Consider the following 13,777-nt stretch of genomic DNA (forward strand, 5'->3'; position numbering starts at 1 on the left):
AAAGACCTTCATATCCTAGCCGTCCTCCTACCTTTCCAGTCTTCTTATACCTTCCTCCCTCTCTGATCCAATGACACTAGACTCCTGACTTTTTCACAAACTCTCAGCTCCAGGCATTCTCTAACTGTCCCCAATGCCTGGAATGCTCTCCTTCCTCTACTGAAGTCCCTGGCTTCCTTCAAGTCCTAACTAAATCCCACCTTGTGTAAGAAGTCTTCCCTACCCCTCTTAATTCCAGTGCCTCCCTTCTTTTAATTATTTCCTATTTTTTCTCTATATAGCTCACTTGGTATATATTTGTTTACACATTGTCTCCCCCATTAGATTATAAATTCCTGGAGGTCAGAGACTATCTTTGGACTCTTTTTGTATTACTAATGCTTAGCACAGTGCTTGGAACATAATAGGCACTTAATAAATTTTTAATGATTAATTGATTGGTTGGGCTTATTACACTAAAATGTGTTCAGGCGTGTTCTGGAGCCAAGTTTAACTGTCTTGAGAGCTGATTATTAAATTTTCAGCGTAAGCACTTTCACTTCGGAAATAAGCAACAGCTACAAATCAGGGCTTGATTTGTTGTTTAGTGATTGTCTAGACTTAAGAAAGTCTAACGCAGATTAGACTTAAAAGTTTGCATGCATACTTTTTTTTCCCTCAGAGAGTCTGGTTGATAAATATTTACTATTGCATATCTATATGTGTTATATTAAACATTTTAGGGTGATACAGAATTTTGATTTCATTAATATAGGAAACTTCTAGGCAAATAAACTTCCTGATCAATATAATTTGATACCTTATTATATAGTTGTAGAGAGTTACCTGGGACACCAAGAGGTTAAATGACTTGGCAAGGATCACACAACTAGTATAGTAAGATGCCAAACTTACTTGGTCTTTGTGACATCAAGGTCAGCTCTCTATGCACTACCCTACTATGCTCTAATATATCAATCTAATAATCATCTAATAATGATATTAATAAATAAATTAATAATAAACATCTAATAATCAATCACAGTATGTGACTGATATATACATACATGTGTGGGGTATGTGTGTGTGTGTGTGTACACATACATAATAGAGAGATTTTTTAATAGGGTCCATATCATACTATATAATTTTTGGTCTGTACCTATGATTTCCATGGTGTAAGAATCTCCCCATAAAAAAACATCATCACTATAAATGTAGGCTACTTAATTCTCTAAAACTAATAGTCTTAAAGAACCAAGAGAACTTGGAGACTATCATCTCAAAGTGTATTACAGTTATCAGAATATTCTTATCTTCCACCCTCTACTGTAAGCTCCTCGAGGACAAGAGAGGGAATCTCTCTTATTATTAGATTTTTGAATCCCTAGATTTTTGCAGTGTACCACAGTACACTGAACATATAACATGTTCATTATCACAAAATAATATTATCACAAATAACAAATTGGAGGAAGTAATTTCAGACATGATTTTACATTCATTATGAATCTCATAAGGATTTATGTAAAAAAAAAAAATTTCCTGACAGTAACTAGTAACAGTTAGCTTTGGAATGGGATGCTGAGAAAGCATGTCAGTTTTAATTCTCTTTGGAGGGTGTCAAGTAGAAGAAGGAAGGAGGAATCATTAAAACAATATAGGTTACCTGAAATTGTTTGACTCCATCTAGAAAGAGGAAGGTAAACAAGTAATACAAGATTTTGTCCAGATCTATTATTTATATGCCATAGGGTATGTGAATGACTCTGGGATTAGTGTACACATTAAATATTCCGCTGGAGCTGTACTTAACGATATGAGCATTCACGTTATTGGTGAAAAATTGCTTGTGAAGTTATCTGGGCACCTCAAGAGGCTTCCCTCAGAAAGAGCTTAAAATAGACTTTTTTGTACCAAATTCTATACTAGCATAGCTCATTCTTTCACCATCACCTATCAAACAACAATGACAAAAATACCTTTAATAATTATGGTTGCAAAAGCTGCAAATCCAATGTCATCCCTTCCTTTTATAATTTGGGCTCCACCCTGAGGGTTGGTGAGAAAAACATAAAAGAATTCTTGTCCTTCTGGCTCATCATCATCCAAGATTTGAACATATACTTTATTTTCTCTTTCTCCATCCAGAAACATAAGAGTGAAAGAATGCTCTATAAAATCTTCTCCTTCATTGGCCCATGAAAGGTTAGAAATTCCATAGGCATCTTGAAAAGGAAATTCACCAGTTTGTCTCTGAGCACTTATTCCCCCATAGGTTTTAATGGTTACACTGACATTACCGGTGAACCCACTCGTCCTTCTAACAAGAATTTCTATAGTAGCAAGTGTGTCATCCTTTATATCTTCTTCAACATAAATGATAGGTGGCCCCAGACTAAATATTCCTTTCACAGAGGCATCAGTTACAGTGACGATATCAGGTTTCTCAGGCACAATTGCTCCATTCGTGAGAATGACAATGCCAGTTGTTTCAGGAACAAAGGTAACAATTTCAGTTGTCTGGGGAATGGCAGTAGTCTTGATGGTTTCAGGAGGCATGACAACTGTGTGAGATGCAACAACAGCATCAGTAGTGTTAGGGAAAGCAGTAGTTGTTACAGGGACAGCAGCATCAATCACACTTAGGTCATCATTGTCCAATATAGTAATAACTGCAACACTGAAATCTGGATTTAAGCGTGGTTTCCAATTAGCATCAAGCTGTTGCAAACCTTTAATTTCAACAGAAGTCAGATTGACATAAAAAACTTTTGCCATCTCAGGAAGCTGATTGTCAATGATAGTGATTTCAAAATCAATATCAGTCTGTAATTTTTTAAATATCAGTTCTCCATTCTGAATGGGTCCAAAATTTTCCAGAGGTTTTGCACTTCCTGCTGTAGTCTGATAGGTCACTTTAGCAAAGTCACCATGGAAACCAAACAATCTCTGTACACTCAAACTAACCATCTGTGCATCTTCTGATATTATGATATCTCTTGAGATAAGGGAAAACTGAAAGATTCCCATTGGTTCGATTTTAGCCACAGTCAATCCTGGTCTGAAAAGGAATAACACCGCCCCCATCAAAGGTTGCATTAGTTAAGAAATACAAGCTCTTCAGAAAAGATTAACCTTTCATGCATATGTTTCTTAAAATTGACATGATCTCTTCGAAATAGTAAAAACCCTACATATTGGTTGATGAGGCTAATGCCCTTAACATTCTAGAACGAAGAATATGCATCGATTTTCCAGAACATGAGTGACTTTGGTTGGGATGGAGGACAATGAGGCCTTAGCTGAAAGGATAATTGATATGATACCCATCAGGAAGGCTGCATTCACATGTGCTTTTTGAGAATCTAGATATAAATAGGCAAAATGTCCTATAAAATACTTCCCTGTCCCTTTGGATTCTATGTCCAGAAGAGCCATGTATGCTTCAGGCAAATGAAGAACCACAACACATATACAATATGAAACCATATTCTCTCCACTTATCCCCTTGTCTATAAATATGCCTGGTATGCCAAGCATACCAACTATGTGGCACAGTAGATAAGTGCCAGGCCTGGAATAAGGAAGACTCATCTTCTTGAGACATTTACTAGCAGTGGGACCCTGGGCAAGTCACTTAACCTTGTTTGCCTCAGTTCCTCATCTGTAAAATGAGCTAGAGAAGGAAATGGCAAATCACTTCAGTATCTTTGCCAAGAAAACTTCAAAAGGGGTCACAAAGAGTCAGACTAAATAACAAAAATGCCCAAGTACATTTACTTAAGCCCATTGTCACCCTCCACAGATAAGAAAAAGGAAGGTAATCAGGTTCAGTTCTATTTTTAAAAATCTATATGCACTGTCCATATTTTATTATTTTTCATCAAAACATAAAGCACTCTGAAAATGAAATATTAAACAATGTAAATGCACTAAAATATAGATAGTGCACCTCACAATAGATAGTAATGAAACAGTCTTGGTAACTGTGGCTTCCTAATAAGATCCCACAAAGAATGAACCCCTTACTGTGTATTTTTACTTTGTAATGTGTATAAACTATGCATGTTATGGTCTATAGGTAAATACCATGAAGAGGTTCACAGAGTCACAGTATTATAGGCTTTAGAGGCAAAAAAAACCCCTGAGATTGTCCTTGCCTAAATTCATAAAATATTTAGAGTCATTAAAAATTATCAGGATTGTTGGCAGTGAATACCAATTTGGCTGTTTCTCTGCCTTTCTAATTTGTGGAAACCATGCTACCAGTCTGAATATGTCACGATTCCCTTTAAATGGGGTTTAATGTTCCTTTGATTGTGCTCATTATCAAGTAGAGATAACATAATGTTTCGGTTTCTCTTATACCTCTCTCATAGTGAGTTTACATTCCTTTGTTGTTGTTGTTCAGTCATTTTAGACTCTTTATAACCTCATTTAAGGTTTTCTTGGCAAAGGTACTGGGGTGGTTTGCCATTTTCTAAAACAGCTCTTTTTACAGATGAGGAAACTGAGGCAAATAGAATTAATTCACGTGCCCAGGTTTACATTGCTAGTAAGTGTCTGAGGCCAGATTTGAACTTAGGTATTCCTGAACCCGGGCCCAGCACTCTAACCACTGTACCACCTAGCTTCCTCTAGGTTGTGGTTTATTTGTGAATGGACTTTTTCTCCTCATTTCAGCAAGACTATGCTTCAAAAGGAATGTGAATTCATGCAATTGTAGGTTCAATTCATTATTAGGCTCTAACAGACCATCTTCGGGAGTGACTATAGCCCCAAAACAAAAACACCTGTTCTGGCCTCCCCAAACTTAAGTAAGGTTGGTCACTGGATAACAAATTGTAGACACTTTTCAACTCGGTAGAGACTGTAGACAACTGACTAATAGTCACTTTAGTCATTTATTACAGGTAAAGATATAGCAGAGAGCCAGGGTTACATACATGCTACAATGAAGTATTAGAGGAGGACTTTCATGGAGGTGGCATTCATATGTAGTGACTTTAGTTTAAAAATAAAATTATAAGCCAGCCAGATTAATAGGTTTTAAAATCCAGTTTGGTGCTCACAAAGCTGCCAAGGACTCAAAGGTGTCAATATTTTCAAATCAATCTACCACTATGGCTCACTTCTGATTTCAATAAACCGTCTCAAGTTGACAGATATATTTCAGTCTCCAATTTCTTTTTCTATTAGGAGTTGGCAATCACTCAAAAGTGGTATGCCAAGTTGGCAACTTCTAGACTCTGGTATGATGGAGATGGGGGAGGAAGGTGTAACCTCAGGCCAATTTTCTCGCTTGAGAAGGAGCAGAACAGTGCTGTCTCTGATCACTTGTCAACTCTCTCAATGGGGTTGGAAACAGGTACCTAGTACAGATCCTTGGAACCAGAGGATTGTGAACTTCACAAGTAACAGAGTGAACGGTGTGGAAGAGACAACTAGAGTGCATGCTACAGAAGCTCAGGTAACAAGCCATCTTGAAGACACACTCCTTCTGCCTTATATTAAAACTGAGAGATGTGTTTCTGAATCGAGGAAAGCTAACCTCTAACTTTTTCTATCTTGAAAAAAATAGATTCAAATTAAATATATCATCAGATATTTTTATTCCTGATATCCATCTATAATGAGCTATTAAAGTTGTTTATATGTGTCTTAATTTTATTTACCTCAGTCGAGCTCCTCCAGGTGTACTGCTGTACACTATTGATAAATGAATAATAAATACCTCTGGTCGACCAGGCCTAGGACGAGTAGCTAATGAAACTTCCTTACTTTTCTCACGATGAGAAAACGTAAGAATACCTGGAACAGAATATGAAAATGAAGAGAAGCAGATAGTCAGTTCTTAATTAAAGATTTAATTCTTATTAACAATTGTGAAGAGACATATCAAAAACATGTAAAACTGAGAAAGGAGAGAGGCCAGCCATACAGCAAGAATTAAAGGCAACCGATGGACAGCCAAAATGATACTGTGATGTGCTCAAGATATCAAAAAAAAACCCCAGAAACAAACCAGTAAGAATTCCCTCCAACCCACTTGGCAGAGGCATTATAGAGGATTCACAGATGACAAAAACAAACAAAAGACATGGACAAAAATGAACAAAAATATACACAGGACACACCTTCATTATTAACATTTTCTCTATAACTTTAAATCTAGACAATCAACAAAGCAATAATCAAACTGATTTACAGCATTTGCCGATTTCCAAGGTATAAATGCCCACACTGAAAATTTAACAGTCAGCTTAAAGGCTCTTAACTGGAGCCTGCTCTAGCCCACTGCCTGTAAGCAGGGAATTGTAACTTATTTGTGTACTATGGGCCCCTTTGGCAGTCTGGCATTCTTCCGAGAATAATGTTTTTAAGTAGATAAAATAAAATACACAGGGTTGCCAAAGAAGCCAATTATATTGAAATGCAGTTGTCCAAATATTTAAAAAACAAGTTCACAGACCTCGGTTTAAGAACCCTTGCTGCAGAGCTTCAAGTCACACAGAGAAACAAGTGTGTGTGAGTGGGGATGGGGAGTGATACAGACACATGGAAATAGTTGGTCACAGTTTACCAACTAAGGAAATTAAAAATAACATCTTTTAAAAAATCATATATATATATATATATATATATATTTATAAATGCACAATGAGGAATTATACAATTTACAGTGAATCCAAATCCAAATATACTTGTGCCTCACTTTTTCAAGCGTAAGGAAAGCACGGTTTTTATTAATTTCCTTGTTATCAATAGGAGAGGGAGATGGAGTTGAATCCCTCATGGCAGAATGACCACTCTCAGAGGCAAGCCCCTCTGTGGGCAGATAAAGGGACAGAAGTGCTTTCAGTGGGAAAACAGTTCCTGGCTATGTTCCTCTGCCCACTGAGCACCCCAGGAAACTGAGGAAAGCAGAATTATCAACACCTGCTCAAGCCAGGTAGTTACCACAACTTTTGAATGTGGCTGGCCAGATAAAGGTCTTTATCTGTAATTGCCCAGGCACTAAACAAATTGCATACTACTCAGATGAGGGAGGCAGCCAGTGGCCAATGGATAGAGCACTAATCCTGGAATCAGGAACAATCAAGTTCAAATGCAGCCTCAGGCACTTGCTAGCTATGTGACACTAGGCAAGTCATTTAACTTCTGCCTGACAAAATGGATCCATTAGAGAAGGAAATGGCAAACCATTTCAGTATCTTTGCCAAGAAAATTCCAAATGGGGTCACTAAGGGTTGATTGTGACTGAATGATGACTCCCTGATGAGGCTCTTTGAAACCTCTTTCTGCATGCATTCAGTGATGTCAGATTTCCCTATAGACTGCTCTTTAACAGGCATCCTCCACTGCTGTAATGTGAGATTATCACCATTAAATAAAAATGCTATTTTTATTACCACTTGATTTGAACCAAGGACCTCTATAAGCAATGGGATTCGGGTGGGGTAGGGAGGGGAGAGAGGAATAAAACACTTCATTTCGAACATGTGGAATTTGAGATGTTGCCAGGACATTCAGATAGAAATATCCAGCAGGCAGTTAAAAGTCACAGGACTTGGGGCAGCTAGGTGGCACAGTGGATAGAGCACTGGCCCTGGATTCAGGAGGACCAGAGTTCAAATCCAGCCTCAGACACTTGACACACACTAGCTATGTAACCCTGGGCAAGTCACTTAACCCCACTGCCTAGCCAAAAAATAAATAAATAAATAAAAGTCATGGGACTTATTTAAATTAAGGAGAGAGAATAGTGATGGTAAGGCAGGCTGAAGGAGAACTCAGAGAGAGGGATCTATCAGGGAGGTTAAGGAAGAGGAGAGTATCCAGGAGGAAGAAGTGGACAAAAGATGGCACAGTGGATACAGTCCTGGGTCTGGAGTCAGGAAGACCCGAGTTCAAATACAGCCTCAGAGACTTATTAGCTGTGTCATTCTGGGCAAGTCACTTAACCTCTATTTGTCTAAGTATCCTCAAATATAAAATGGTAATAATAATCACTCTTAACTCCCAGGGTTGTTGAGAGGATCAAATGAGATAATAATTGTAAAGCTCTTACCACAGAGCCTAGCACATAATAGGTACTACACAAATACTAGCTAAGAGAAGGTCATTGGATTTATTAGTTAAGAGATCACTAGTGACCTTGAAATCATTGGTAACTTCAGTAAAATAGTAGGATAAGAAACCAGAAAATGAGTGCATTTTGAAGACGTGTCACTGGTGAGGATAGACAACTTTTTGGGAGCCTGGCAGGGAAAGGAAGAAGAGATGGATTTAGAGGGCATGGCAAGATTGAATGAAAGTTTTGTTTTGTCCTGTCAAGAATAAGTGAGACAGCAGCACATCACAGAAGGAGCCAGTAGATATGGATAAACAGAAAATGATAGATGGTTGGAATGATAACTGGAGAAAGTTTCTAGAAGACAGACTCAAGAACACCAGCAGAGGGATTAGCCACAGAAAGGAGGAGGGATATCCTTCCTCAGAGATTGTACCAAAGGCAAAGAGAATGGAAAACTATTTAGAGAGGTTCTGAGGTAGTGAATAAGGGAGAAGAGTGAGTTGAGTATGGATGGCCTTTATTTTCTCAATAAAGTAGTAAAAAAGCACAACTGCTGAAAGATAGAATTGTACTAGGGTTATTGGGGATTAAGAAAAAAGGTTTGTGGAATACCATTGTGGTATAAGAAATGATGAACAGGATGACTTCAGAAAAACCTGGAAAGACTTGCATAGTCTGATGCGGAGTGAAGTGAGCAGAACCAAGAGAACGTTGTACACAATAACAGCCACATTATGAGATGATTAATATTGATAAACAACACTTCTCAGCAATACAAGGATCTAAGACATCTCCAAAGGCCTCTTGATGGAAAATGCTATCCACAAAGAAGAAAGAACTATGGAGTTTGAATGCAGATCGAAGCATACTACTTGCTACTTTTTTTTCTTCTGTTGTGTTTTGTTTCCTCTTTCCGGTGGTTCCTCCTATTGGTTCTAATTCTTACTTACAACATCACTAATATGAAAATATGTTTAATAGGAATGTATATGTATAACCTATATCAGATTGCATGCCGTCTAGGGGAGGGAGGTTGGGAGGAGGAAAAAAATTTAAAACTCAAAAGCTTATGGAAGTGATTGTTGATAATTCAAAATAAACTAATTTAAAAAAAAAAGAAAGAAAAATGGTTTGGAACATCCTTTATAAGTATCATGACAGAGAATCAATTAGAGAAGAACAAAAGGCCCTAAAGTAGCATCTAGGCAGAATGGGCCTGAACCACAGCAAGACACATGGCCAAACAATTTCTACAGAAGGAGGGACCTATATTAGCAAAAGGGCTGTGATAGCATATAAGAAAGATTATATGCAATAACAAGGTTGACTATACCAGGAATACAGGGTTGGATAAACATAAGGAAGACTATAAATATAATAAACTATATAAATAATTTTAAAAACCACATATTATATGAATAGATGCTGAAAAGTCTTTTGACAAAAACCTAATATTTGTTTTTGTTTAAAAATGCTAGAAAGTATAGCAATAAGTGGACCATTCCTTAATACAGTAAATAATACCAAGAACAAACAAAGTAATGGAGAAAAGTTAGAGGCCTTCCCAATAGGAACAGAGATAAAGCAAGGATGCCCATTATCACCACTATTTAGCACAGATCTAGAAATGCTAGCTGGAGTAATAAAACAAGAAAGAGAAATAGAGGAAATAATCACAGGCAAAAAGGAAACAAAATTATCATCTTTTGCAGGTAATATAATGGGGTATGTAGAGCTCAACAGAGTCAACTAAAAATTAACTGAAACAATAAACAATAAATTCAGCAAAGTTTCAGTATATAAAATGAATCAATATAAATTATCAGCATTCTTGTATATTAAAACAAAATCCAGCAGGAAGAGCTAGAAAGAAAACTTTTATCCCAAATAACTACAGAGATTATAAAATATTTGGCATTCTATCTACTAATACACATCCAAAAACTATTTGAATCCAATTGTAAAACAACAATTGGAGAAATAATAACCACTCCTAAATAATTGGAGAGAGATTAATGGACAATGGATAGGTCAAGCCATATCATAGGCATAACATTATTACCTTAATAAACTTACTTATTCAGTGCGATATCAATAAAACTACCAAAGGATTATATTATAGAGCTAGTAAAAATTAATAAGAAAATTCATCTGGAAGAAACAAAGGTCAAGAATCTCAAGAGTAATAATGAGAAAAAAAAAATGAGAAGGAAGGAAGCCCTTCAGTACCAGATATTTGCTTATTCTATAAAGATGTAATCATTAAAACAATTTGATAGTGGCTAAAAATAGAGAGGTTGATCAGTGGGATAGAGTAAGTATACAACATATGGAAGTAAACACAATAGCAAATTGTTTGATAAACACAAAGACCTGAGTTCCTGGACTAAGGATTAATTTCTCTGACAAAAACTGCTTGGAAAATTGGAAAGCAGTTTGGCAGAAATCAGGTATAGAAAAGTATCTTATACTGTATATCAATATAAGCTCCAAATTGATACATGACATAGACATAAAGGATGACATCATAAGCAAATTAGATTAGCAAGGAATTAATTACCTTTCAGTTCTACAGATAGGTGAAGTGTGACTAACCAAACAAGGGAGAAAGGGGAACAACAGAATAAAAAGTGGACAATTTTGATTACATAAAATTAAAAGGTTTTACCCAAAACCAATGAAGTTAAAATTAAAATGGAAACAAGTAATTGGGAAAAGAGCTTTGCAGCAAATTTCTGTGATGAAGGTCTCATATGAAAGATTTATAAAGTAGTGATTCCTATTTATAAGACAAAAAGTTATTCCTTGATTGTTAAATGGTCAAAGGATTTGAACAAGCGGTTTTTGAAGAAAGAAATCCAATCTATCAACAACCATATGAAAAAGAAATACTCCAAATTGCTATGAATCAGAGAAATGCAAATTAAAGAAATTCTGATATTCTACCACACACACAAAATTGGCAAAGATGACAAAATAAGAAAATGAAAAATGTTGGAAGGGCTATGGAAAACAGGCACTTAGTGTACGATTCATGAAATTAAGCTGGTCCCACCATTCTGGAAAGCAATTTGGAATCTTCCCTGCAATGTCCCTCAACTCTGCATAACCTTTGACTCAAGTAGGCCACAACTAGGTCCATATTCCAAAGATATCAAAGAAAGAGGAAAATAACATTTCACATATGTGCGTATATGTATGTATATATGAGCTCTTTTTATAGTAGTTTAGTTGATCAATTGGGGAATGGTTGACCAAGCTATAGTATATAATTGTGATGGAATACTACTGTGCTATAAGAAGTGATGACTTCATTGATTTTGGAAAAACATGAATAGACTTGGATGAAATAATGAAGACCTAAATGAGCAGAACCAAGAGAATGTTGCATACAGTAACAACAATATTGTTCTAAAAACAACTTTGAGTAAGTCATTTTGACTATTATAAATACTCAAATTAACTACAAAGGATATATGAAGGGAGGCACTATCTGCATCCAGAGAAAGAATTGATAAACAGAAGTATATATAGATTGATTTTATAAATACATATATATATAAATACATATTTATATACATGCACACACATACACACACATATATACATATTTGTGTCTAATGGTAGCCATCTCTAGGGTAGGGAGGGGAGAGAAGAAAAAAAAGGAGAAAAAGAAATTTACATGATTACTTTATTATATATTTAAAAGGAATAGTAAGTTGTCCATAACACATTCATAGTTTCGTGTGCAATCATCTTTTTTATTACATTATGTTATGGAAATGCTTGTTTTATTCCATAAATTAAAAATTAAATAAATAAAAATTTTAAAAACCCTAAAAACTCAGAGAGTGCTCCTTCATTAGGAAACAGCTAAACAAAGCATGATAAATGACTGTAATGGAATACTCTTATGAAAGGATGAAAGGGATGAGTTCAGAGAAACCTGGGAAAACTTGTATGAACTGATACAGAGTAAAATAAGCATAACTAGGAGAACAATTTATAAAATGACAACAATATTATAAAGAAAAACAACTTCAAAGGCTTTATTAATCAATACAATGATAAACCACGAGTCCATGGTGTGGAAGATGAAATACACTACCCACCTTTGGCTAAAGAGATAAGGACTTACGATATAGAATGAGACCTACATTTTAGCCAATGTGGGAACTTGTTTTAGTGGATAATGTACATTTGTTATGAAGGTTTTGTTTTTATTTCTTTTTTAAAAATTGTTCAATGAGTGGGAAGTGGGAGAGAGAGATTATAAATGTATATTAAATAAATGAATGGACAAATACATGATAAATAAATGGAAGGAGGGGAGAATAGCCCAGCTGAGATCAGAAAACATGAATTTGCAGTGGACACAATCATCTGGGTCATGTGACTTCCTATAGCAGTGCTTACCAGTTTGGGAAAGCATATGGTAAAGGTAATTCAGGCTTGATGATTGAAAGGATATGAATGGTGGAATCATAAAGGGGCTAGGGATTCTAGGATGAAGGGCAGTTAATTATAAGATGAACTAAGAAGGGAAAGGAGGGAGAAGCAGTGGGAATACAGGGAGGGACAGAATAACTAGAGGTCATAATGAAAATGAAGAATAGTTTTGGAATGACCACAATAATTTTAAGGAAAATGACAACAGAAGATAGTAGAATTCAGATCAATGCTATGACTAGTCTTGCCCTGCAGAGAAATAATAACGAAGCACACCTTCCTTCTCATTCTCCTGCAGTTTTGCTATCACTGGGGAATTAAAAGTGAAATTTTAATAAAGAGATGAAAACAATAAAGTGCTTTAGTGAATCTCCATTATGGCTGGAATCCCAGAAAATGATAGTTGGGGAGAAATAGAAAAGTAATAATGACAAATGTTCTTCCCAATAATGTCAAAGCTTTAAAAAAAATAATTGTAGTACATGTTAAAACATCTGCCATATTATCATCATTTAAAAGTATGTCACTCTTCACATAGGTATTTTTAAATGGATATATATATACATATATATACACACACACATATATATATACCATTTCTACATACTATATAGAATTCTATACTCAATTAGAATTCTATTTAAAAAAAACTTTAAGGACTCACTAGGAATTAGAGTGTATCTTGTAATAGTGGAGAACCCTAATTATTGACTTAAAAAAATTTATTTTCTCTATAAAGAAATTATTTGATTAGTTTTTTATCTTTTTTTTAAATATTGTGTTATCCTGATTGTGTTTCCACAATACTTGAATTGTTTCTTTCTGCCTGCCTGCAATATTTTCTCCTTGACCCGGGACAACTGGAATTTGGCCATAATATTCCTAGAAATTTCCTTTGGGAATCTCTTTCAGGAGGTGATCCATGCATTCCTTCAATTTCTATTTTGTCCTCTGGTTGTAGAATATCAGGGCGGTTTTCCTTGATCATTTCTTGAAAGATGATGTCTAGGCTCTTTTTTTGATCATGGTTTTCAGGTAGTCTAATAATTTTTAAATTATCTCTCCTGGATCTATTTTCCAGGTCAGTTATTTTTTCCAATGAGATATTTCACAGTCTTCTATTTTTTCATTCTTTTGATTTTGTTTTACATTGTCTTGATTTCTCATAGTCACTAGCTTCCATTTGCTCTATTCTAATTTTTAAGGAAGTATTTTCTTCAGTGAGCTTTTGGATTTCCTTTTCCATTTGGCCAATTTTGCTTTTTAAGG

General features: G+C 35.6%; 1 protein-coding gene across 1 annotated transcript in view; it reads right to left on the reverse strand.

Moving 5' to 3' along the window:
* ADGRV1 (adhesion G protein-coupled receptor V1) overlaps nucleotides 1–13,777 on the reverse strand; it is a 645,475-nt gene that overhangs the window by 457,394 nt on the left and 174,304 nt on the right. Inside the window, exons 61-62 of the mRNA XM_027864178.1 lie at nucleotides 5,658–5,793; nucleotides 1,962–3,043 (exon numbers count right to left, since the gene is read on the reverse strand). Of these exons, the coding sequence (XP_027719979.1) occupies nucleotides 1,962–3,043; nucleotides 5,658–5,793 (1,218 nt within the window). The remainder of the gene's footprint in view (nucleotides 1–1,961; nucleotides 3,044–5,657; nucleotides 5,794–13,777) is intronic.

The sequence above is a fragment of the Vombatus ursinus genome, unplaced genomic scaffold (genome assembly GCF_900497805.2).
Source record: "Vombatus ursinus unplaced genomic scaffold, bare-nosed wombat genome assembly UNPS02014774.1, whole genome shotgun sequence".
NCBI lineage: Eukaryota > Metazoa > Chordata > Mammalia > Diprotodontia > Vombatidae > Vombatus > Vombatus ursinus.